The sequence below is a fragment of the Mesoplodon densirostris genome, chromosome 1 (genome assembly GCF_025265405.1).
Source record: "Mesoplodon densirostris isolate mMesDen1 chromosome 1, mMesDen1 primary haplotype, whole genome shotgun sequence".
Taxonomy (NCBI): domain Eukaryota; kingdom Metazoa; phylum Chordata; class Mammalia; order Artiodactyla; family Ziphiidae; genus Mesoplodon; species Mesoplodon densirostris.
In genome coordinates, this window is record NC_082661.1 from 69,033,583 (window position 1) to 69,060,189 (window position 26,607).

Consider the following 26,607-nt stretch of genomic DNA (forward strand, 5'->3'; position numbering starts at 1 on the left):
AAACAGCTCACCTACTTCAGGAAGAGATAGCTATAGGCTCAGCTGTTATAGACAATGTTTCTATGCCCCCTAAAGTTCATATGTTGAACTCCTAACCCTCAGTGTGATGGTATTTGGAGGTGGGGGGCTCTGAGAGTATTAGGCTTAGATGGGGTCACGAAGGTAGAGCCCCATGATGGGGCCAGTGTCCTTTTACTGCGAGGAAGAGACCAGAGTGAAGAATCAAAGAATCAAAAGGAAACTCCAAGCATCCTTAACAGATGAATAGAAACGAAGGGTGATACATGTATGCCAGGTCTCTTTCAGCCATTAGAAAGGAGTAAGGTTGACACATGTAACAAATGTGAATAAACCTCAAAGATTCTAAATGAAGCAGACACAAGGACACGATGTGGCCTTATTCCACTTGTACCAGAGCGTCCTGAGGAGTTTCCCCAGCTGTGTGGCTCTTTCGCATGCCTTGAAGCCACACATCTCACCATGAGGACATAAACCCAGGAGCCCATGAGGAGGCAGCCAGGACCCAGACACCTAGAAAGCGCCATCTGGTGACAATTCAGAGGGCATCTCCCTGTAAAACCAAGGGTAGCCATCAGCTAGAGCCATTGAACTGTAACTTGCTTCATCATCTGTAAGATGCCCTCACTGGTCAACTCGCCTTGTTTACCAAAACGTGCATATCCTCCCAGCATCACGTAGTCTAAAGTCAAAAGACCCCTTCACCACCCCTATAGATAGTATCTGACATAGGATTCAAGATGTTAGTGTACAGGTTGTTTTCCAAGAACTTGGAGTCAGCTGTTGTCTAGTTCCAGCCCCAGCAGTTAAGACTGGTTAAGAACATCGACCCTCCAAATGGGCATGTGCGAGTGTCCGAAGGATGGCCTTTTGACATCAAAGGGCCAAAACCTCCCTCAGCTCCTACTGCCATTTTCCAAACATGCATCCCATGAAGAAGCCTGTAGCTTAGCTGCACCTGCGCAGCACAATGACTACCTCACCTTTTCCTTATTTCCAATCACCATTCCCCACGCTCCCCAGGCCACCCTGCTTCTTTGTCCCATAAATACCTTGAGCCCCTTCCCCTTTGGGGAGGTGGATTAGAGATTCATCCTGTATCCTTGCTTGGCTTCCTCATGGACAAACCTTTCCTCTGCTATAAGTCTCTGCATCTCAGCGTTTGGCTTGCAGGGCTTCGGGCTAAGGATCCCAGTTCGGTAACACCCGTGCATCAGGCCCGAGTCCACATTTGAAGACTCTTCCCCTTATTCTCAGTAACCCAGACATCCTTCCCTCCACCTCCACGTAAAGGGGCAACAGTTGCCACAAGAAGCACCTGGACATGCGAAAGCTGAGGGAACAGGACCCTTGAGAAACATGCCCCTTACAGACAGGAGGCAGTCGTTTCTGGCACCCAGGGGTCACAAGACAGACCCCATGTGGCCAGTGAGTCCTGTCCAACCAGGGGCTTAGTGAAACCACACCCCACCTCCTCATGCAGCAGCACGGGCTCAGTCCTGCCTGAACACCTCAGGTTAGGCTGCACCAAACTTTTGGTGGGAGAGGAAGGAGCTAAGGAAAGCCTGCTTCCCTGTCCTTAGTGAGCTCACAAGAGAGACAGCAGATAAGGCCCAGTGTGATCCCAAAGCAACAGAACCTACGGAACATCTGAGCCAGATCACATAAGAGGCAACATCCAAGCACTCAACACCCCTGGGAGGCTTCAGGGAAACTTCATGCTGAGCACCAGAAACACCACTGTTATCAGCACATCGTCCCTGCCTTCAGGGAGCTTCCATTCTGGCAGAGACTATAGCTGAGAAGGTACAACTTTGACATCAGGTGACAAGTAGTAGCAAGTCCTGCAAGTTCACCATAATGGCATCCGAGCACAGTGGGGCACCGACTCCAGGGAGGGAGGGTCCCACTTCCACTGGTACCCTTACAAAAGCACTCCCCTGGATCCTGGCTGCAGTCCACACTGTCTGCCAGCCTCTCTTCCCATCATGGCTCTAGGACACCACCCTCAGTGCTTCTGCAGATTTGCTTAGTACACAAACCTGGCAAAAGAAAGTAGAAATAATTCTGAAAGACTGAAACCAAGGTATATCATTAAGTACCATGCAAATGGCAACTAAGAGGCAGAGGCATTCAGTGACGTTATCAGACTTCCAGATTATGGCCTTGACTCCTGTCACCAAGTTCCCTCTCCCAAGGCAGGCGTTCTCTGCCTCCTGGTGTTTGTAGCCTTTTATGGTGGGTAGGAAAAGCCAGACCTCCCACACGCATCTGCCCCAGAAGTTCTCCCAGCACAGCGAACTGCTTCTCACACATCTCGCGGGAAGAGGCCAACCCAGCCTGGACGAGGAATGTCCATTTTGAGGTCCCCAACATCCGCCCAGGGCAAAATTCCTAGGTTTAAAAAGAGATTCTTCAGTTTAGGAAGTCCTTTGTCTTGCTCTGACCTCAAGCTCCAAGGTACCTCTCACTCGTAAAGACACATGTGGGAAGAACTCCACATCCACTGGAGCGACTGCCCCCCAAACCACCTGCCATAATCATCCCCAGCACCACCACCCTAAGCAGATAGCCAAAGTCCCCCGTAAGTCTGGACTGCCATGCACCAGGGCATCAGACTTTACCAAAAATCTCTTGAATTTCTTGTCCCCGATCTTTTTTTCTAGGCGGTCCAGGAAGCCCATTCGGACTGTAGCCTGTCCTGGGCCCCAGGGTTTAGCCATCAGAACTTTGCAGGCGGCAGGTGTGGCCACCCTGCTTGGCGTGTTCAGAGGCTGAGCTGTGTGCCATTGGGGGTGCTGAGTGCCCAGCAGAGGACACAGCTCGTCCTCTTTCCAGGAGTCTGAACCTTGGACATTCTGTCCTGGGATAAGGTTCCCAAACATACGCACATGAGAAAATGAAGGGCTGGAGAGGCCATTCCTAGGTCTTCTCCCGCATTTCAGCCAGTTACCATGAAGTCAGCAGCATCCTACAATGTTCACCTACATCCCCTTCCTTCTGTTTAAGGGGAAACACGGCAATTCCATTACAGCCAAAGAAACTCAGTATCCGTTTATTGAATCTTCAACTACACCAACCCACGACGCAAACCCCAGCACGGGCTCACAGCTCTCTCCCTGTGGTGTCCTTTCCCAGCTGTTAGCACCAACTCCAGGGCCCCTGTGCCCACCTGCCTCAAAAGTCAGGACATTCTCTGCTTCTGCAAGGTGGTCAAGGTTTTAAAATCAGATTATGTTGCTTGGCAGTTCCAGATGTGTTTTCTGGGTGGGGCCTGTGAAGCCGTAGCTTGGTTTTAGCTCAGGGTTGTCATTCCCATAGGGAGGACGTGGCCCAGGGCCTACCTGGACCCTCAGATTCCAGGCTCCAGGATCGGGAGGGAGCCACTTGCAAAGGGACTTACTGGGAGGGGCAGCTGGCACCCTTTTGCCCATCTCAGCCAGTTGACCCAACTCTCCCAGGATTGGGTCTCTGATCCGCCCCATCACACCACTGTTCACATTCAGGCACTGCCAGTGGGAGGGACTGGGGGGCCCACCTCATCTGGGGGAGGTCCCATGATGCGGGACCACAAGAGGTAAAGCCAACCTCTGCAGCTTTACCCTCACAATAGAGGATTTTTAAAAGGAGGCATTTGTTCTTATAGTTCTTTTGGATTTAACTTCATCTGAGCCCATCACAACCTGGTAGCATCCAGATCCCCACAGCCAGCCTCATTTCTCACTATCTCACCTACCCGTAATTTATTGCGCATGCAATTCGGTAGCCAACATCAAGTCATATTTGGAAAGAGGACACCAACAGACCAGCTAACGAGACATCTCATGACTCAACAGGAAAGTTGGAGCAGCATCTGCCAGTTTCCAGGCCAGCCTTGTGTCTGTCTCTATAGCCCTCCCAGGCCATCTCCACCCAGAAGGGAGGTTTTTTTCATCAGCAGCACCAGAGCATTAGCATGACAGATGGCCAGCAGAGAATTGACCAAGGCACAGAAGTGCAACTTCAGCAAAGATCAGGATGAGGCAGTCCCATCGAGGTGCCAGCAGCACAAGGTGCTGTCCCCACAAAGTCAGATTCCTGGCCACGAAGACTTCAGACCAATTCACATAGAACCCATCTTTATTTTCTATCTTAAACTCAATGTCTTCAGTATAACCTACTGAAGAATAGATGCTGTGACCTGAATGTTAGGATTCGTGGCCCACCTAAATGGGCCATGCCTGGGGTTGTGGAGGATCGACATTTCTGACCATTAAAATTTAATAGGATTTTCATCACTGTCTTGCAAAAAAATCTCCATGCTGAATCAGACCAACTTATCTACAGCAAACAAGAGCGAAACATTAAACCCCAGTGAGGTTTGTGCAGCAGGATTCACACTAACTGAAAGGCTGAAGGTACCTCCACATGGATTCCCTTTGCCCTCCAGTGAGGCTTTGGACACATATGAAAGGAGAGGACTCATTATGTTTAGTGAGTGGATGAGGTTCTTCTCCAGTGTGAGTCAATTTTTCCCCAAAGGATGTGGCAAGATGGGAACCAACAGGATTATTCTCCAAGGTGGATAATCACATGTATCCTAAAGGATAAGCATCCAAGGTGCTCCCACATTTACTGCGTTTGGAGAGTCACTCCCATGGGACCACTAGCCCCACATTCCCTATAGTCCTGGTGTTTTCTGGGGTGTGCTTTGGGACGAGTGCTCACTGAAGGCTGTTCACATGGATGACTTTCAGGGAATTTCTCCAATGACAGTTACTCCATCTCCTATGGGATAAGGAACCACTGAATCCGAGTTACTGCATGAATTCATAGGGTCTTTGTCCAAATAGGAGTGAAACTGGAGCGGGAATCATATACCCAGACCAAGACTCCATCCCCCAGCTCAGGCATCTGTATGCTAACAAAAGATCCAGCAAGGCTCTGTTTTCTTTGAATTCCACAGCCAGGCCCCCATAGCCTATTGGTTCTTACCACCAGCCTAGGAACCCCTGCATGACAGGCAGGGTCTGAAGAAGCTTAGCACATGCAGGGTATAAACACCTGCTACTCTGAGATTAATAGTTTGTTTCAATGGGATCCTGAGACAACTGAGTCAGCTCCCCAGCTACTCAGGACAGGGAACAGTCAAATCCTGGGCCAGGGAGGCCAAGACTTGAGGGTGGAGCCTCTATGCTCCTGATGTGCTCATCTGCTCTGGCTTGCAGAGAGCCGGCTCTGAAAGTCAGCCAGTGATGCATCCCTGAGCAGGTTTTTCTGGCTGAATTCTAAGCTCAGGGGTCTATTTCACTAGGATCACCCTCTGGAGGGCTCTGTAGAGCTCACTATGCCACACTCCTTCCATCCCACACCTTCTTAATAAGTCTGAGTTTTCCTACTGAGCACGGCCCCAGCAAGAAGGGGCCAACCAAAGGCATCACGGAGACTCATTCAGTACACGACAGCCAGCTGGGCTCCTTTCTGGGTCACAAGCTCTGGTGCTGTGTCCTCCTGTCACTACCTGCTTTCAAGCCTCTTTAGACCCCGACAAGGAAAATCTGCTCAAATCCTGAGCTCTGCTTAGACTGAGGTTGCAGAAAAGTGTGCCTCAAGTGAGTCAGATTAAACTCCTTTTCTGTTTTAAACCCAGATGGAGCCTAGAACATCAGGACACTAGTCAAGGCCACATTTGATAGTCCAGCTGTTCTGAGTCCACACATCCATGCAGGTTAAAGCCAGTCATAGCCATAAGAGCTGCTAAACTTCAGCCAGCACGCTCACAGAGTCGTCCTCTGGCATACGCAGCCCCCGTCTACGCCAAGGAGCATCCAGAGCAGCGAACACCAGCAGCCCCTCACAGCCACACCAGGAAGCTCATTCTTTTTTTTTTTCTGCGGTACACGGGCCTCTCACCACCGTGGCCTCTCCCGTTGCGGAGCACAGGCTCCGGACGCGCAGGCTCAGTGGCCATGGCTCACGGGCCCAGCCGCTCCACGGCATGTGGGATCCTCCCGGACCGGGGCACGAACCCGTGTCCCCTGCATCGGCAGGTGGACCCCCAACCACTGCGCCACCAGGGAAGCCCCAGAAGCTCATTCTTACAGGCTGGCCTCCAGCTTCACCTGGATCATGAAAACAATGCCCTTGGTGAGAAGTTAATGCCATACCAGCCCAGAGTCTGAGACAAGTTCTCCCCACAGAGCTTTACCATTACAAAAGGGGCTCATCTATGTGTCGTTAGTTCCTTCAGGGCACTGCCTTCTAGAAACCTCAAGGGCAAGGAAATGAAGGTTGGATTTGGGCACCAAAGCTCCACCCCACATACAGGAGGCCTGGATTGGGTGAGTTTACAGGAGGAGAAGTGTACTGCAGGACCCAGTGCAGTCACGGATCCAGCACCAAGAAAGCCAGAGCCAGAAGCCAGGGCCTGGAAGACCGTGACAGGCACTCAGGCAGGAATCTGGTGAGGTTTCCCTGCCAAAAAGCCTCAAAAGATTTGCCTCAATTTGCATACTGTGACCCCTAAAGTGATGCTGTGCTCCAAAGCCATTTCCCCTAAGAGGTCTTCACAGGTCATAAGAGGTAGGGAGCTGCCCTCCCTCATCTGAATTCAGACTCTTCCATTGGTTACAGACTACCTTCCTGTTATCTCCCCACGAGTAATCCAATCTCATTTGCAGGATAAAACCCTTGCCAGTGCAGTTTGTCTCCAGCACCAGACAGACCGTAGCAGTCCTTACACAGCCTAGCAGAATCAGCCATTTAGCTGATTTATCTTGGGCACACAGCACGGTGTCTGGAACATAGTAAAAAGTTAATAGATGTGTAGTCAGTGTTGATTTTGCCACACGCCTGGAGAGTAATTCTACAGTTTACAATGCACCGTTATCTACTATCTGCTCGAAGTCTCAAAATACTATTCTACCACTTATAGAAGTTGGATAGACAGTTGGCAAGGCAAGGCAGGCAAGCAGCTAGAAATATCCTGTGTCAGAGTACATCCGTGAGGCCGAGACTCGTTTGTACGTTCCATCCAATAAAGGATCATCTGAAACAGTCTAGCTTCCTGTCCACAGGGCCAGATTCAAGCTTGGGTACCTTGATTCTTTTGAGTTAACCTGGAATTGAACATAGACAAAACCAAACCTACCTAAACTGAGTTGTGTGCACAGCTGCTGATTATCAAGAATTGCTGTTTCATTTAAATGTCTTACTTGCTGTCATGTCAGTGATCTAATTTGCCGTGGGAATGAAAGTATTTTTACGGCCAAGAGACACAACCCCTTAGTCTGGAGCTCACTTATCGACACTGAAAGTCTTATGTGCTATCCCAGCACTATGAACTCAGCCAATTCCCTTTACACTGAGCATAACTTAGCTCATCATCATTAACAAGTCAGCCGTAGAAGGAACTGGTTGATTTGCTACCTAATCAGATGTAGCTTTATGGGAAATAATTTTGGGACTCTACATCCTCTAAGGTTAAAGATAGTTCTTTCTGTCCAGGTTGAGTTGTTAGATAGCTGTGCCTTCTAAATTTAGATGTTTGTATCAAGTGGGAACAATGCAAGACAGAAGGTACTCGTATTTTCTCAGGACCATGTCCCAGGGCCCACCTCAGGGCACTCAAGGAGAACTGGTTCTACTAGCTGCCGGTAGTTGTCATGACACAGCCAAAGACCACTGCCCAGCAGAGTGCGCCCAACCATGCTCTTACCCTGAAAAGTCTTCATCTATTAGTGTTATGACCATGGACCCACATGTACATCTCCCCCACATCCATAGCTGGGACTCTTCCATGGACCTGAGGAACTAAATCTTTCAACAGTCGTGGGAGATTTAGCTGCATGACATCATCTACTCCATGAAAATTATGGTCCAACTGCAACTCTAAGAATGTCACTATATGTTTAACATGCAGTATGTTTTAGAAGTTAGTTTTAAGCACTACCAAAAGATACCAGACTACCCGCAAGCTGTTCTACTCCTCACACGGCAGGGCCCCTGGAAGCCCAAGCTTACAACTGCAAAGCATGTTATCAGATCATCTGCTTGGTGGCCTAGCTTTTAAGTGACTAGATCACCTACCACCCAACTGCCCAAGCCAGAAGTCGGCCATCACTGGGCTCCTTTCCTCACCCTGAAATTCCATTGCCTACACATCTTTATCTACTTCCTGTCCCCATCACACACCCCACACACTGTAAGTTTCAATTAAGGTCACTTCTCTCAGAAGATATTCCAACACCTTAGGAAAGTGAGGAACCTCATGCCCCATGTCTCTGTAGCACCTCCAGCTACAGAGTTGACACCCAAGATGCTATTCTTCCAAGTTATGTACTTCCAACAACTGTATCTGAGCAAGGTTATGCTTCTTCCCCATAAGGAGCTCAAGTTTTCAAAGGGATAGAAAGTATCCCAGGGCCTAGTGCACACTAGGTTTTCTATTTGTGTCTAACTTTTCAACGCCCATCATTAATGCAATGGATATTTCAACTAACAAACATGATCCCGTGAGTTGACACAGGCCAAAATTTTTTGGAAACATCCTTTAAGTATGTTTTCTTAATTCCACCCACGATCAAGGGTGATACCCAATATTTTGACACTAGACAGTGGAGTGGTTGGGGGGTGGGGAACCCAAGGGAGGGTTGAAATAAACTTCCTGTGAACCAATCCTGAACTATCATGACAAAGTAAACTGACATCCATGCAATGGCTGACTCCACACTTACTTTGCCTAGGATTAAGCACTTACAATTTCCAAGTTTTAGACGTTCACAGTGGTGTTCCTGGGAACATTTCTCTTGATTCTACCACTCCTGGAATTAAACGACCTCTTCCCATTGGTTTCTAGTGGTGCAGTAATTGAGAATCACTTCAACACCCATAGCACACCAGGCAGACACCGGGTGCATGGCTGACTTGCAGAAGTCATGCTGCCTGACCTACATAGTCTCAATCCTCCAGGAGCAAGCCTCCCAAGGACCCACGGTCATCCTCCCCAGCATGTCTAAAGCCTCCAACTGTGGCCAACACTGCAGCATCCTCCAGTCTTGGGAATTTCAAGGGGACACAGATGTGCCAACCTCCTGAGAAACGACAACTACAGCCCAAAGACTCATAGAGCTTAAATGGTATGGACATGCCAGAGGAGACTGCAAGCCTCTTGAAATTAAAACCAGATGCCAACCACTCCCAGACATACACTAGTGGTGCTGCCTAGTGCACTAACTTTGGAGATAAATAAGCTGAGGCTCCGACACCAGCCTCACCCTCTGCAATCTCCCTTTGGAACTACCAACTTAAACTTTAAAGTTCATGTTGTCTGCATACAGAGGCCCTTACTATCCAGTCCCAACAATTCCATCAGTAGAGACTGTGGCCCACACAACCAGGGACAAGGAGTGTGGGCCTTCTCCAAGCCCAGACTCAAGCTGGGGGCATCAAGGCAGAGCTGTCTTGGGCCGCAGACACCACCCTCCCTCTGCCCTTGGAAGCAGAAGTACTTCATGGTCACGCCAGCCAGGCTGAGGAGTTTGGCCTCCTTACATCTTAGAGGCAGACTAGAGAAACGACCAATATATGTGAAGCAGGTTTGGAGATGGCCAGCAGTGATGCCCCAAGGAGTCAGAGGCACTGGCCTGGAGTAGGTGTTGGCAGAAGCCAGGATGAATTTCTAGAATGCTTTGGCAGTCCGAGATCCTCAGTTATTTGGGGCAGGGGTTGGAGCCACTTCTGCAGAATTGGGACTTGAAGACACCCTGCACTCAGTTATAGAGACTCAGAATTCTTCCACGCCTGCAGTGGCCAGGGAGAATGACCCAAGTGCTGACCAGACTAGAGTGCAAGGACACACCTGGGAAGCTTTCTGCAGAAAGCGAAGCCCCCTTGACTCAAGGCTCCATGTCATCACCAAGGGCACCAGCACGACTCTCAGACCAGACACCCCACAGTAACACAGGATGCCAAGAGATCCTGCAGCCAAGTGCCTGCTTCCTGGGTGCCACCCGGACAGAACAGTGCCCAGAGCCCAGCATCACCACCGACCACACAGCCAGCCAGAGACTGTTGGGTCATCTTCTGGCATCAGGATTGAGAGGCAGAAGCACTTTGATTCTGAATATTTGCCCCAAAAGGGCAAACCTTTTCAAATGAAGTGTAATTGATGTCATCCTTGAACTTGCCTGAAAGAGCTACTGGATTCTACCATTTCCTGGGACACAATCGAGTAAGTTGCCTATTCAAGAACACAACTAAGGCTGACAAGTGTTGGTCTGTCCAGTTTAGCCCTTTCTCATGTGCTTAGGACAACAGTTTGGGCTCTGGAGAAAGCAGACCCAAGTTTGAATCCTGGTTGTGCCCCTTGCTTTTGAACTTGGGCCAAGTCATAACCTGAGCCAAGAGCATGCAAAAAAAAACAGTACCTGACTCACAGAAAGTGAGTGCAAGGGCAGAAGTCTGTTGCTCCAGAAAGGGAACCAGGGAGGCTGGGGTGAGGACAGGACTCCGTCACCTGTCCTCAGGGCACTTCACCCACCATGCTGAGTCTCAGGCAGCAGCGGAAAGGCAAGTGGGGCTGTGTTAGTTGTATGACTCATGGGAGTTCTTTGTGCAAAAAGCAAAGGGGAGCAGGGGAATGGAGTGACTGCTGCCCTGTGGGGAGGAGTGAGTGAAGTACTTAGGCCCAAGTCTCTGAAACCAGGTGGGTAGGGCTCCTCTCCTGGATCTTAGAAGGATCAGATAATGGAGGTTGTTGTCTATGAGGTGATGGCTTAAAGAAATGAGGATAGGTCAGTAACTTGAGTAAAGAAGATATATCCCCTGAGCTATGTTTATTAAATCTGGGCCGAAGCTATGCAGTGCTACAAAGTTCTCAAAAGTACATCCACTGGACATAACCTCAAAGGGGAAAGTTTTGTATGCAAGATTCCATAGCTTGCAAGGAATTGCAAACTCTTACAGAACTAGTTAGAGGTGTTAGATACCTGTTTGCAAAGCCCAGAGCCCTGCCAGCCTGTGAAATACTGTTTCTTGTCTTCAACTGAGCAGCCCAAGGAGAGACCCAGTAACAAGCTCACACACAGGGTTGGAGGTAAGAATTACTTCTTGTTCTTGCCTTGGAAGAACTTACAGAGGTTAACACTCATAGGTTTATATAGGCGGGTCAGGGTTTTGCATTATTTATCCTCTGACAAAGGTGTGGAGGACAAAAGCAGAGCTTTTGCTGTCATGGCCCTCAATAGTTCTCCCTTCTAGGAGGGCAGCCCCATGCCCCGCCCCAGGTTTCCAGGACACAAGATGGGTACCATGTAGCTAAGTTTGCCCCGTGCGCCTTCACCACCCCAGTTCATAGCTAATTGGACTATGGTTGTGAAACTGAAGACTAGATCCATTAAACTGTAACTTGCTTGAATAAGTTGTAACTTGCCTTTACTCATCAAGCTTGCTGTAATTGTTCTTGCAAATTGCATCCCCTCCAAGCTTCACTGAGCCTAGATTTATCAAGAGATTCCTTTAACTGCCCCATATAGATAACAGCTGACACATGGGTCAGTAATAGTGAAGAGTTGCCTAAGTGTTTTTCAGGAACTTGGAGCTAGTTCTGGCCCAGCTCAAACCAGTCGAGACCACTGACCATTCAGCTGGGCCTGCGTGAGTGTCTGATGGATGACCTTTTGCCATCACAGGGCCAAAAACACCCTCAGATCATGTTAATGTTGCCATTTTCTGAACACGAGTCCCGTGAACCATGCAACTCAGATACATGTGCAGAGCAGCGATTACCTCTTTTCCTGCCTCCAATCACCCTCCGCTGCGTCTCCAACCTCCCTATACTCTTCACCCATAAGTAGGCCAGGCCCCTCACCTTCAGGGAGCCAGATCTGAGGTTCGTTCTCCCGTCTTCTCTCACTTGGGGGCCTCCTGAATGAGCCTTTTCTCAGCTACAAACCTCAGCGTCTCAGCATTTGGCTTGCTGTACTCATCAGGCGAATGAAACTGGTTCAGCAACAGAGGGACCCTTGATCCAACCTGGGCTCAATTATCAGGGAAACTGGAAGTGAGGGTCTGCTTGTGAAGCAGATTGAAGGTGATGGCAGTAAGACTGGCTTAAGGTAGGAGAGACAGAGGTGATCGCTTCCAGGGACATTGTATAGAGATGTTTCTTGAGTGTGGCTTACCTGAGCTTGTTTACACATTACAGAGAAGGACCCAGGAAAAAATAAGATTCCTAGAGGAGCAGGGCTAGTAATGGGGAGGTTACCCTAGTGCACAGTACATCCCGACATCCCCTTCCAAGAGGTGGGCTAGTCCAACCCTGAGCTCCTGGAGGGAGCAATGCCCACCCTGCTCCCTGTTCCTCATTGCAGCACTCGGCATGGAGTCCTTTTGCACGGGCCCAGCGCACTCGAACAGGAAGGAGATCCCTTTCCTCAGAGCCTGACGTGAGAACACCAGTGTTCAAAGTGAGCAAGCAGAAGTTCAGAACCTGTCCAGCTGCTCCTTTGTTTCTCCCCAAAGCTCTGTATAGACTCCCTGTATAGACTCCCAATTTATGGAGGAGGCAACACGGGCTGAGGCAGATTCCCGTAGGGCCGCACATCCTGAGCCCTCGTTTTCACTACAAAGCAGTTGGCAGAACCAAAGGGGGCAAAGGTAAAGCCTCTTCATACACACATCTAGAGCCAGACTAAGGGTTTCCTCCGAGTTACCCAATTCAGGTAACTGCAACCAGTTTCCCCAAAGCCAGCCTAGGAGTTTTCCTGGAGAAAGACTTAAGGAGTTGCCCCAAAGTGGAGGTTTTTAAGAGACACTATTTTACGTGCTTTGGAATTCAGTGCAAAGTCATGTGATGCTCTTGTGGCTCATTCTCTCCAGGATGAGAATCAGCAGCTTCCTTTAGCTTGTCTGGTAGGCCTTTCACTAAGGATTGGAAAAACATGGTCCCTGTTCTCAAGATGTTTACAGCAGGGGTAAGCAAGCTGGATTAATCCAGCAGGCCCAGCAACAAATGTTAAATGCTGCTTACATACAGTTTTAAGAATTCAGTTGAATGGACTCTGGCCTTAAACTGGGGTGTCAGGGAAGGCCCGGAAACAGGTGCAGTAGCCCCAAGGCGGGCGCTGTGCCAGTGGCAGAGCTGAAAGACTTGGCGAAAGAGCAGCTTGAGAGCCAGGCTAGATCAGATATGGTGAAGGATTGAATGTGAGGGTGAGAATGGGTGTGTGAGGTTTCTGACCAGCGCAGCTAGAGAGATGGGGTCACTGGTCACTGCAGGAAGGGACCCCCCAAAGGAGTCCCGTCTCATTCGCTTTGGTTTGGTCCTAGGCGCCTTCTCTGGGACATTCCCGAGGTGCCAGAAGGCAGTTTCAGAAGTGAGGGTTTCAGAAGTGGCTGGACAGACACAGCACTGAGTCACCGGAGTACAGTAGTTTCAGGGTCCCCACTGGAGGCCAAGGTCACATTGTTAGGTGGTTGTATTAAAGGCGTAGGTGAGGAGTAGGAGAAACCGAGGAGAGCTGGAAACACAGCTAGCCACAGCTCAAGTATCAGAGCCCTTACAGCTGAAACCACCAGACCAGGATCACCCCAGAGAAGAGCACCCCGCACCCCTCTTCCTTCCAACTGCCACAACTCCCTGCCAAGTCACACTGTCTGCGACTTATGTTTTATAAAGGCCAGCATCCCCACCGCACCCAAACTTTTCTCAAGCTCCCAGACCAACCTAATTTACTTGTAAGCTAAGAGCCATAGAGCCTAGCATCCTGCCAGGGGTTTGGAACTTAATTCTAAGTAAGTTTGCTTTATAATCTCATTTTCACCGAGTCCAATGAGGCTTTACCCACATGCATAAGGGCTTGAGGCTGAGGCTTCAGTTTTTACTTTCAAGTCAGTCCTTGCATTACATAGATGCCCTAGGGATGAACTTAAGTTATCACACCTGCTCTTAACCCAGTCCCAATAAGGTTAATAATTAAATCCTGGTTTCTCAGAATAATTAATTACAGCTCCCACCTGTAGAACACTTGTTTTTCATTTCTGCTTTAGAAATCTCACCCTTATGTACAAAGACACAACATTTCTAGGGTCCTTCAATTCACAAAACTACCTTCCCATCTACCCTGTGCCAGGGACACACTCCCAACAAGAACAGGGAACAGAGTATCAGGAATGCACTTGCAAGGGCTGGAAGGTTGCAGTTCAAAATAAGGTGCTCAGGGTAGGGGACTTCCACTGAAAAAAGTGACGCGAGCAGAGCATTTAAGTACTTTTCAGAGTAATTCCAGGTAGCGAACAGAGGTGGGGGGGGACCCCGCAGGTGCAAGAGCAAGCCTGGGGCATTCCTGGGGTACCAAGGAAGCTGGGGTGCTGCAGAAAGCAAGCAAGAGGGAGCAGAGCTGAAGGCAAAGGAGAGTAAGATGGAGTCTCATGGAACCCATCACACAGGGCCCAGTAGGCCACGTTAATCCCTTTGGCTTGAATTTTGAGATTCCAAGCACCTACAAGTTTTAAGCTGAGGAACAGATTTCATTTTCAATTTTGAAACCAACAGGCTGCAGTCGGGAGAGCAGACTAAGGTGAAGGTCGGGGAGCAAAAGCCAAGAGACCAGATAAGGAAACACCTGCGTTAACCCAGGTACGACTTCAGGGCTCTACAGGCCAATTAAGTGGAAGACGCAAAAAATGAACCTGGATGCAGTTTGAAAATAGAGCGAACAGGATTTCCCAGTGGATGAGATAAAGTCAAGGATGACCCCGAGGTTTTCTAGTTTGGGCTTCAGGCCCTTTAACATATTCTCACATTTACCCTCCCATCCCCCAATTCCGATGGAAAGACAGTAGCCCCCAGCCCCTGCTGAAAGGTGAGGTTCAAGGTATTAATAACACCTCAGAATCCTTGCTTCTCCCCTCGCAACGAGCCGCTGCCTCGCTCTTACAAGTGGAAGCTCCCTTTCCCTTCTGCTTTCTTCATTAGAAAATAAGCCCTAGTTTTCTTCGAACCTACATCCCCTTTGCTCTATGGCTTCCTAGCTTTCTAAAAGGGAGTTTTGAGAGAGCTCGGCCCTGCAAGGTACATCCCTAAAGTTCCTCCTGCCAGCTGTTTTTTTCGAGGAAGGGCGACTCCCAGTTAGTCTCGCTTTAAAAAGAAAGCAAGAAAAAGCACTCTCCTATGTTTGCAAAACCCAAGCTGGCGCCTCACAGCTTCTGCAAACAGCAGGCGTCCACCCGGCCGGAAGGCTGGCGGCTCGGGAACGCCCGCTACGCAAACACAGGCAGGAAAAAGGCTTTCCCGGAGCGCTCCGCTGCTTTCAGCGCCCGCAAAACTTCAGCAAGAAGCAACCTCGAGTACCCCAACCTTCCGCCCACCCTTCCCCAGCGACCCCCCCCCACCACAAACCTCGCCCACCAGTTCCCAAGAGCAGTCTGACGCCCAGGGCGGCGGGCCCCGCCTTTTCTCAGGGCCGAGAGTGACGTCACTTCCGGGGGCGGGGTGCCCTGGGCGGGGCCCGCGCGGGGGGAGGGGCGCGGCCAGGTCCGCGCAGGCTCGCCGGGGCCGCTGCCTCCGAGCTGAGCGCTTGACTATATATGGTCAAAGCTGGGGGCGAGCCGCGCGCGGGGCCGCGCTTCCGGGTTCGGCGCGTACTCAGCGGCAGCGCGCAGGGCAGGGCGCGAGCCGGCCTCGGAGACCCGGCCTCGGACCGCCCCCTCCGCGCACTGCACGCCCGGCGCCGCCTTTCGGCCCCTGTCCCCGGCTCGGCCTCGGCCCCGTCTGATTCTCGGCGCGCGCGGCCCCGGAGGCTCTCGGCGAGCGCTGCGCGGTAACAAGTGGGCAAGGATGCCATACGAGATCAGTAAGTGCCGCGGCCCGGTGCCCCCGGGATGGGCTCCGGCCCTGCCTGGCCCCCTCGGCCATCGACGGGGCGCGAGGAGCGGGCGGCCTGGAGGGGTCCCCGGAGCGCGGGGGAGGGGTGCGGGCGCAAGCCGGTGAGCGACCCGCCGCCCTCGGGGGTGCCGCGCGGCGATCCCCGGCCAGGGGGACGCCCCAAAGTTGGCGATGCGGTCGGAGCCCCGCGGAGCCCCCGCATCCCTGAAGGGCCTGGTGGAGAGCGCGGACCAGGAAGTCGCGCCGTCCCCTGCGCTCCTTCAAAGTGGAGACCGCCCCTCCGGGTGGAGGCAACAGGTGACCGGCTGAGACCGGCCCAGGGCCCTTCGCCTTTTCCCCCTCCCCTCCCCTCCCCTGCTTTCTGTCCTCAGCCTGGCGGGGGGCCGAGGCAGGAGCTGCCCCTCATGTGCCCTGCTGCGTTTGTGTCTCTGCAGAGAAGGTGTTCGCCAGCCTCCCCCAGGTGGAGAGGGGTGTCTCCAAAATCATCGGCGGCGACCCCAGGGGCAACAATTTTCTTTACACCAATGGAAAGTGCGTCATCCTAAGGAACATCGACGTGAGTACCTACCCGCTTCCCCCCACCAGGCGCTAGTTCCTTACCTGAGCGCAGCTCCTGGGTGAATTCTTCCCCTTCCACCACCTCACCGGCCGCCCAGCGGCCTGGGGAGAGGACGCCACGCCCCCTCAGCCTTGGGAAGACACCTCGGAAACCCAGGAAGACAGCTTCAAATTTATACAGGCCCAATTCTCTTTCTTCGTGGGGAAGCTGAGGCTCAGATTAGTTCAGTTCAAGAGAAGAAGGGTTCGAGGGGTGGGACCTTGACCTTGGGGTGGTTGGTGACTTGGCCTCTCTGAGTCCCAGTTTTCTCATCTGTAAAATGGAGGTTATGAGATGAGGCTCCCCTCCACTTCCCTCGGCTGCCTGGGCCCCCTGAGTGAGACGCTACATCCCTCCAGCCCAGCATGCCTGGCAGACACCCAACACTGGTTAAATGGCACTCGTGTTTAATCATTTCACATCCAGGGTCCCCCAGTGTGGCAGAGCCCAGACTCACAGCCAGGCCTCTGCATTTCAGCCTGATCTTCCACCTACAAATCTGAGCCCCAGTGCAAAATCAGGAACCAGTGTTTTCCCATGAATCATCTGCATGGGCATCCTGTACCCAGGCTGAGAATGCTTCTAGAGCCCACTCCTTGGGAAATCCTGGAGATTTTCCACTACTGCTCTGTAATCATTGAAATGACCCAGTCTGCTGGTCAGTCTCCCGGCTGCTAGGACGGCACGCGGAAATCTTTCTTCTGCCTGCGTCAGCTGAGTGGTGGGGTGGGGTATGGAAGCCAGAGGTACCAACATGACCATTTGGGGGTGTATGGGGGGGTTCTCTTGAGCTTGGGGTGGGGCCTTGTGCACAGTTTGTAAGTGGGTGATTTTGATTGGCAATGCCCCCAAGGGATGTCAACTTAAATTCACATGTGTTGTGCATGATTACCCTTGGGGGGTTGGAACTGTCGCTTTTGAGATGCCCGTGTTCTCAGGAACCTCAGGGCTGGCTGAGGGAATGAAGGGGCTCTGTGGGCCTTGGTTTCCTTGTCTGTGAGAGGAGAGGCCCCATGTGTGGAATGAGGTGCTTCTGGCTCTGCCCCCATCTCTGTTCAAGCCAAGCAGTCTGCTGGGAGTCAGAGCTCCATTTGGCAGTTTCTCCCTTGCCCAGGATGGCTGGGCACCTCACTGGATGGGGGTGGGTGGGTGTGAATGTGCCTTGAAGGTGCTAACCGCTCCTCTTCTAGATACAGATTCCTAGAAAGTGGATCCCGCCTTGCTCAGAACTGGGGGAAACATTACCAAGGACTTAGATCATAAAGATCTGGAGGTCTCCAGAGAGGTCCTGAGATATTGAGAAAATAAAAGTTGAGATGGCCCTTAGTAGATAGATACTCACTTGTAGTTTGTCAAGTAAAATGGGCGAAAGCATTCTCAGGGATACAGTACAGTGGAATGAATGCTTGGGTTTGTCCCTAACAAGGCACACACACATCATGGCAGGCTACACTCACTTCCAGATGGGAGACCTCACATGAAGACATACTGTGTGTCTGGTACCATGAAAGGTTCTTAATCTTCAGCATCTCCTTTATACCCTACCCGCCCCCCGCCGCAGTAGACCCATTGCTTAGAACCGGGGTCAGGCTCAGCAAGGTGAAGGTAGCCAGTAACGGGAGCTGCTTCCAGTGGAGGAGCTGTTTACAGTCACAGACAAGCACCCTCTTTGCAGGAGGCATTCCCTGACTTGTGGAACCCATTCTGCTTGTTCTTCTGAGCTTTTTATTCTTATCAATACTCCAGAGTTTACTATTCTCTTTTGAGGGTGCATCTGCTTTCCTTTCCTATCTATTTGTAAGTTTCTACAGGGCCAGGACAGCATTGGGATGCTGATGTGTTCCTTCCTCTCTGTTCTGGACATACATCAGGCATTTAGGCTTTTGTTCAATGGGGGTGGACCACTGGTACTTGAGTAAAGGGGGGTACATTTTTAATTAGGGCAGAGTACCCCTGGGAAAAAGACATGAATCTAATGAACATTCCGGAAATAGGAAGGAAGGTGATCTGGTTGGAATACAGGCTCAGAGTAGAGAAGAGACATGAAAGGGAGGAGGGGACCAGATCGTGGAATGTCCAACAGATGTCTGATTGGCAGCTCATACTTAATGTGCCCAAACCATATTTGGGTTTTCCATGTGTCTGTCCCTAGAACAGCGATGCCACTCCCCAGCTGGTCAGGCCCCAACCTTGGACTTCTCCTTGGTTCCCCCTTCAATGCCATATTTAGTTCTTCAGTTAATCCTATTGACTCTACATTCAAGGACTTCAGAATCTGACAGAACTACTCATCCAAGCTACCATGCTCTCTCGTCTGGATTGCAAAAACAAAAGGCTAACCTGGTCTTCCACCCTGGCCCTCCTCTTGTCTGCTCTCAGCACCACGGCTGGGCCAGTTATATTAAAACATGAGATCAAGTTGCTCCTTTGCTCTCCCCGACCCACCGAGGCTGATAGGGCCTTGCTGTCCAGTCTTGCGCCTTTGATCTCACCTCACTGCTCACCTTCTCCTGCTGGCTCCAGGCACCCTGGCTTCTGTGCTCTCCCTGGAGCACGCTCCATCGGGGTCTCAGGACACGGGCATTGTTGTGCCCTTTGTCTGGATATTCTTTCTTCAAATAGCTGCATGGCTCACTCCCTGTCTTGCTTTATGTTTCTGTTTAGATGTTGCCATGTGGCAGGGGCCCCTCCTAAATAGCGCTCCCATCCTGGCCTTCTCTGCCCTTTGGTGCTAATGGTGCATGGGGAGCCAGCCAGCGAGCAGCCACCCTAACCTGCTATGTCCTGGCCTAGCACAGTACCTGGCATGTAGTAGGTGCTCAGTAAGTCATTTATTGATTGAAAGGCCTTGAACGCCAGGCTGTGTCGTGGAGATAATAGGTAGCCACTAAAGGTTTCACTGCATGGAAGTAAGGAAGACTTAGCCTGGTTCAGGCTGCTGGACCTAGATTGTGTGGCACCCACCTTTATTAACACCAAGCAGGTGTCCGACCCTTGCTGACCTTCCACTTGGAGCCACGGCTGTCATTCACTTTATTGCCTTAAAAGTTGTTTTGTGAACCCAGCATAACGGCGCTTCTTAAGCTGGTAGAAAACAGTGTTTCTTATCTATTTTCTTTCAACACATCCCGATTGCCACACCTTGGAGAGGAAATTCTCCACAGTTAAAAGCATGCAGTGATGTGGCCGTCCAGAAAGGAGTATTCCAGAAGGAGGGAACCTGATACACTCTTAACTCTAGGGCTGCATCACCTAGATGTAGTCTGGGAAGGTTCCTCCCAGTGTCTGTGAAGGAGCCTCTTCATATTCTGAACTGCCCAGGATCACTTCCCTGTAAAACAGCTTTGGCAAGTGAGCCTCCCGGCAGAGGCCCCTCTACTGCCAGAAGCAGCCAGCAGGTTTGCTACAAGGGCAAGTTTGGGGCTTGCTTTTTTAAATAGCCAGTCCCTAAATTCCAGAACTAATATGTATATTTTATATATGTGTATACACACACACACACACACATATATGTGTGTATACATACACGTGTGTGTGTGTATATATATTTGGAAAAAATGATTTATATAAAGTTAAACTCCAGGGAGCACAATGTCTGTAGCAGTTTGACGTTGCTCTGCTTCCAGTCACAGGATCAGTGGCCTCATCTCCTTGAACAGAGTCTAGACCAGGTTGGGAGATGTTGAACTTGAGTGCTGAGTTTCACGCAGGATGATCTGCTGCCAGTCATGTGCAGAAGGGCCACTTGTGCGTCCCCTTCAGGTGGGGGAGAAGGACTGACCTCGTCCCTTCTGTCCCATTGCACGTGCCTGCGAGTCCCTGCCGCGTGCCCAGGATGGCCGCCGGCCCCGCGGGGAGCGCAGACACAGAAGCCCTGCCTGCGCGGAGCTCGCTGCCTTGGGTGGGAGTGAAACGGGCCCCCGGATGACGGGAGGAAATAGCGTGTTTGATTACGGCCTGGACAGAAAGCCAGCAGGCAGCACACGTGTGGGGTCAAGGGCAAGGAGAGCACTGAGGAAGCTGGGGCTCCGAGAAGGCCCCGGAGCTGAGTGGAGCCCGAGTGGTGGGGACGTGCCTCACTGGCTCCCAGGCCAGTGACCCTCAGGTGCTTTGGATGTGACCTCAGTGTCACCCCTCCCCCGCCCATTGCCAGTCGTGGTGCGGCCCCCCATGTGTCAGCTGGCTCTGGGTGGGCACTTCCATTTCGCTCCCCACCACCCTTCCCCCTCCATCTCCTTTACTTGAGCCCGAGTTAATCCTGTTACAAGTATTTCTAAGCACCTGCTTTGTAGTGAAGCCCATGCCTAGTTCTGGAGACACCCCAGCAAAAGCGTGTCCTCATGGAGCTTACAGTCTCCCAGGGAAACCGACACTCAGACGGGACTGATGCTGAGAGGAGGAGACGTGCCGTGAGGACTTTTGAGCAGCTGGGAGCCCGAGGAGGGACCAGTCAGTGGAGAGGGGGTAGCGAGAGGGCCCCGCACAGGTTGTGGAGTTTTGTGGCTGGAGCACTGGGGTTGGGGGGAACGACAGGCAGGCAGGAGAGGGTGCGGGGCTCTGGTGCTGGGGGCCGGGCGGCTCTGAGACAGCCCGGCCCTGACCGGAGGCCACCAGAACCATGAAAAGTTTCAGCAGATAAGCAGTGCGGTAGAGAACTGGTTCTGTATCTAAGATGTGAGGCAGGAGGGAGACCGATTAGGAATCTGCTCAAAGATTAAGGCATCATCAGCTGGTTCATCCGATCCTCGATCCTGGGTCTTGGCGTTGCCCACACACATTCCATCTTGCCGGGCCCTGCCCGCAGCCACAATGCCTAAGATTAAATCAGTGGTTCTCAGTGAAGCGGGTTTCGCCCCCGCTTCCACCCTGCTAAGGGATGCTTGGCAATGTCTGAAGACATTTTTGTGCTACTGGTATCTAGTGGGTAGAGGCCAGGGTGTTCCCAAACATCCCACAATGCACAGGGCTGTCCTGCAGCCCAAAGTGTCAGCAGGGGTGATTGGAGAACCCCAGCAGGTAACATTCTAACGCACCAGGTTAGCACTTTAAAAGAAGTGTGTCCTGAGTGCTTTGGGAACAAGAGGGAAGGACCAGCTGTGCCACAGAGCCGCAGGGAAGGCTTCTGGAGAAAGGACACTTTTGAGTTGGGTTTTGGAGGGTGAGTAAGAGTTCTCCAGGAAGGGCATTGAGACAGCAGAGATGGGGGGAGTCTAGACAGGGAGTACAAGTGCATGGAGGTTGGAAGAAGTGGTGAATCAGACCCAGGCCCTGCCCTCTGTGGAAAGCTTTGTGGGTATAAGAATGGCATGTAGTCCAAGGTAGAAAGTACTAAGGGCAATGGAGAGGGAGGTTAGGGAAGTTAGTGTGAGCTTTCTGGGCTGGGAGAGATATTTCCAGCTTGGAGCATCAGAGAAGGCTTCTTGGAGGAGGTAACCTTTGCCTGAGGTTAAAAGATAATTAGGAGAAGGTTATCTGGGACCGGGAAGTAGGGAAGATATTCCAGACTGAGGCAGATAAAGGGAAGAGTGTCACAGCTAGTGATCTGATAGAGGAGGGACGAGGGCGGAATGGGAAATGGACTTTGGACCGTAGGTCCAGACTTATGGCTGCGTTCCTCTGGGTGAGAGGGAGCCTTGAAGGTTGAGCAGGGCAGGCTGATTGCCCTGTGTGTGAAGTCACTGGTTCACTGCTGGACCCTGGGCCAGCCCAGAGGAGGTGCAGGTGTGGGGAGTTCTTCGGAGGTGTGAATGTACAATGCTTGGTGTGTTCTCACCACCCTCTGAGGCACTGTGATCAGGCTGAGCCTCTGGGTTCGGACCTGCAGGTCTGGAAGCGCAGAGGTTTGTGGAGCTGCCTGGCAGCCGGGTCGCTCTGTAGTCATTCGAGTTGAGCCCTTATCGCCAGTGAGCAGAGGGCCCTGCAAGTTGTGTTTGCTGCACAGGTCCCACCACCAGCGCCTGCTTTTAGGAACTGGCTGTGTTTAGAAAGCCAGTGCTCTGGAAACTTAATCCTCCTGAAGGTCGTGCTCACTTTGCCTGGTTTGGAGGAGGCCCAGGTCCTTCTCTGGAGGCCTCCGCAGCACTATGTCCCGCAGCTTCCATGGTTGGGCAGCCTCCCCGATCCCTGACCTGTCCATTGGGTTCACGGGGGGCCCGGTGTGCCGTGGCCGGAGCCACCCCTTAACCTTACCTGTAAAGTGCGGTGGTGACCTCTGACCTCAGCACCTGAGCCTCAGGACAAAGGAATGTGAGAGAGCCTTGAGGGGCTCTTTTAGTGACTTCCCACCCTGTGTTGTGGAAAGGTGTTGAGGGGGAGATTGCTTAGCTTGCTGCTGGTGGGGGGCTCCGCGCACAGGTGGGAGGTGGAAGTGGCCTCCTCCAAGGCACCTACACTGCTGGGCCCTGAACCAGCCCTCTGCAATGATGCGATCGGAGTTGGGACGTGGAGAGCCTGGCGGATCAATGGAAGGCAGATCCGAGCGGTTCGAATTGGGGTCAGTTCGAACGACATTGTCAGGATATTGTCCCGGTCCCAGGAGGGGCAGGAAGAACTGGATGGAGTCTGGCTGGGGTGGAAAGACAAGGTGGGGTTGAGAGCTGTGGCAGAAGATGGGACAGGGCTGGGGCAGGCCTGCGGGGTGCGGGGGTCACAGGTGGGGGGCAGGGCAGGGACAGTCCCAGGGTAGAGGGTGAGGGGCAGGGCTGGGGTGAGCCTGGGGTCTCAGTGAGATGACAGGAGGTTTTCACGGGCTCTGCCTGCCTCTGCCCACATCTGCTAGGGACCCATGGGCCTCAAATGCCAGGGCTTCCTCCTGGTTTCTGCCTGAAGTCCCTTGTCCCCTGATGGGGGCAGGGCAGGAAGGAAGTCCCAGGGGAGGGGCACCCCAGCCTCTCACCCTCTGGCAGGGCAGAAAATCCAGCCCCGCTCTGAAGGCCTCCCTGCGGCTCCTGGAGTTGGCTTCCTTCCCTTCCTCTCTCATTCCCCGTTCCCAAGTGCTTCCCCAGATAAACTGCACAGCCCGAATCCTGTTCTCCCTGGAGACCGCGGAGGGGGGAGGGGAAGAACTGCTGCCCGCCCTGAGGGTCTGAGTCCTGACCCTGCTGGTCTGCGATGAGCCTGGCCTGCAGCGGACACGTAGGGCACAGGGAGGCATCATCTTTGGCTCAAGCAGCCGGCCTCCCTGTGTGCGGAGCAGCAGGGAGGGGTTGCTGCTGGTCGGATGCATTATGTTCTTTATGTTCAGCCTGGAGAACTTGCCCCCAGTCGTATTGGGAATACGGACGAGGTGATGTCGCATCCAGCCCAGAGCCTGCTAGGAGGCCGAGCCTGCTGGGGATGACCCTGGGGTTTCATTCACCCTGACCATTTAGGGGGAGGACTTTTAGGGGCAGAACTTCCTCCCAGAGCGGCTGCTTACTCGTCGTCCACCAGCCACCCACTCACCCTCTGAGGGCAGTGCCAGGCTGTACATCCAGCGTGGGCATTGCCTTCGGGGGGATGGCTTTCCCATCCGTAGTGCCCACGTGTGGGTGTGAGAGTCCTCGGTCAGCCTCGAAATGGACAACTGAACAAGAGCCTTTGTGGAGGCCTGGCCACAGACCGCTTTTGCCAGCTTCTCTGTGAGGGAAGTTGTCTCCGTTAGAATGTTCAGGTACAAAGGACTAACCTGGGCAGGGACAGGTTGGTTTAGACGGACGTTTAATGGATCCTGGGGGTCATCATTTTATTGAGGTGTAATTTAGGTACAATAAAATCCATCCGTTTTAAGTGCCCAGCTTGAGTTTGGACAAAGTGATACTGTCCCATCACCACTGCCATGATCATGGTACAGAACGTTCCAGTTACTCCCAGAAGTGCCCTCTTGCCCCACGCCCTCTGTCGGCCTCTCCACCCTCCCCCCAGGCCCTGGCAGCCCCGACCTGCTTTCTGTCACTGTGGGCTTACCTTTCCTAGACTTTGATCAGAAAGGAACCATGCAGTGTGTTCTGTTTTGCGTCAGGCTTTGTCGCCTAGCGTGGGCTTTCGAGGCTCCTTCCTGTGGTTGAGGGTATTTAGCAGTTTGTTGCTCTCTGTTGGCCAAGTCGTATTCCGCTGGATGAACAGTGCGGTTTGCTTCTCCAGGCACCTGCGGGTGGATGTTTGGGTTGTTCCCCCTTGGGGGCTGTCACGAACCTTCAACCATGTATGTCTTCTCGTGGACATGCACTTTTCTCTTGGACAAATACCTAGGAGTGCGATGGCTGAGTTTTTGTATAAGTGTATCTTTATAAATACACGCTGAACTATTTTCTGGCTGTATTATTTTGCGTTCCCACCAGCAATATATAAGCATTCCAGACTGTACCCCACCCATCCTTGCCAACATTGGTGACATCAGTCTTAATTTATTGACTCTAGTGAGTATGTCATGGTTTCTCATTGTAGTTCTGATTTGCATTTCCCAAAAGGCTAACGACATTGAGCGCTTTTTCATGTGCCTGTTTGCCATTCAGAATATCTTTGGATACCTGATATATTTCTAATTTCATTAAACAAATGTTTATTCTGCAATGGATTAATTTACGAACCACATACATACTGTATCATATGATGCTAAGTGTTAAGTGCTAGGGGGAAAAGGACTATGTAGACTTCTTCCCCCAAAAAAACACTTATTGAGCATCTGTTATTTGCCAACTGCTGTGATGGCTAAAGAGATAAATGCACATGAAGCAGGTCAAAGAAACGTTGGAGGAGAGGGGCAAGAAGGCCAGGGACTGGTATGTGTCATAACCGCCTTAGGGACGTGTGAACTGCTTTGGAAGCACAGGAGAGAGAAGCACAGGAGGCTATGCGCAGATTTCTCCTCAGTTAGGCCTGATAATTGGGTGTTAGCAGGCAGGGAGAGGTGTTGCTGGCGAGGGCACGGCATTTACAGAGACAGGGGGCTTACAGGAAAGGCAGGAGTTTGGTTGCCAGGGCTAGAACTTAGGGGGCGCTCCTCCGGGCTTACTCTGGTGGGAAGGAGGCAGGGGGGATCCCGCGGCCGGGAGGCTGAGAAGAGTCCAGGCCTCTGACCTTGTCGAGGGGCGTAAGGAGGGGGTGAGGGGGGAGACAACGGGGTGGTCGTAAGAGGTGGGGTCAGTTGGGGGTCAGGTTAGGCGTGCCTGCAGCAGCCTCCCTGGGACCCGATGTGTCCACAGCCTGTGGGAAGCTGCCTCTTTTCCACGGGCACTTGGCTGGCGGAAAGCTGTCAGCGGGTATCAGGGATTAGACGGCTCCGTCTTTCAACCCTCCTGGGAGAAGGCTCAGCTGTGGAGACAGATGGAGAGCATCTCAGCACGTGCTCCAGGTTTGCTGAGAAGCCTTGGTTGTGTGTGCAGGGGTGGAGGGAGTGCCGTGATCTACTTGAGTAAATTCTACGTTGAAACCTTACTGCTGAGTAGCAAAGATGCTCCTGGTCCCAGATGCTGGCCCTGTTCTTGCTGCAGAGTCCAGCCAGCCTTGGATTTGTGCCACAAAAGGCAGTTTCCCAAATGAGGGATTTGGACGAGGAGAGGCTCCTGGCTGCCTGCCCCCCTCTGTTGCCGCACCTTAAGGCCAGAGGCTCTGGTTCAGGTCAGACACTGCCTGGCAGCCTGTGGTAGAGTTGGTTCTGAACAGGGGAGACCCGCTTTGAGGGAACTGGACTCAGAGAAGGCAGCAGCAGCCGGCAGCTCCCCAAAGTGGGAGAAAAGGAGAGTCATAGGTTTTTTTCTAATTTTTTCTAAGTTTCTAATGAAACTTGCATTTCCTGTATATATTTCACAAATACATATTTGCTTGTACTCTGGCAAGGAAGGAAAAGCAGACAAAGGAAAGAAAATCACCTCGAATTTTATAAAAGAGTTAAAAACTACCTAGAATTCTATCACCCAGGCAGGTAAGTATACTTCTGGATTTTTTTTTTTTTTTTTTTTTTTTTTTTTTTTTTTTGCTGTACGCGGGCCTCTCACTGTTGTGGCCTCTCCCGTTGCGGACCACAGGCTCCGGACACGCAGGCTCAGCGGCCATGGCTCATGGGCCCAGCCGCTCCGCGGCACGTGGGATCTTCCCGGACCGGGGCACGAACCCGTGTCCCCTGCATCAGCAGGCAGACTCTGAACCA

General features: G+C 52.0%; 1 protein-coding gene across 1 annotated transcript in view; it reads left to right on the top strand.

The window, feature by feature from the left end:
* The first annotated feature begins 15,673 nt into the window (after positions 1-15,673).
* The window catches only part of WDR1 (WD repeat domain 1), a 39,550-nt gene continuing 28,616 nt past the window's right edge, over positions 15,674-26,607 (top strand). Inside the window, exons 1-2 of the mRNA XM_060104132.1 lie at positions 15,674-15,851; positions 16,318-16,439. Coding sequence (XP_059960115.1) covers positions 15,836-15,851; positions 16,318-16,439 — 138 coding nt within the window. The 5' untranslated portion in view covers positions 15,674-15,835. The remainder of the gene's footprint in view (positions 15,852-16,317; positions 16,440-26,607) is intronic.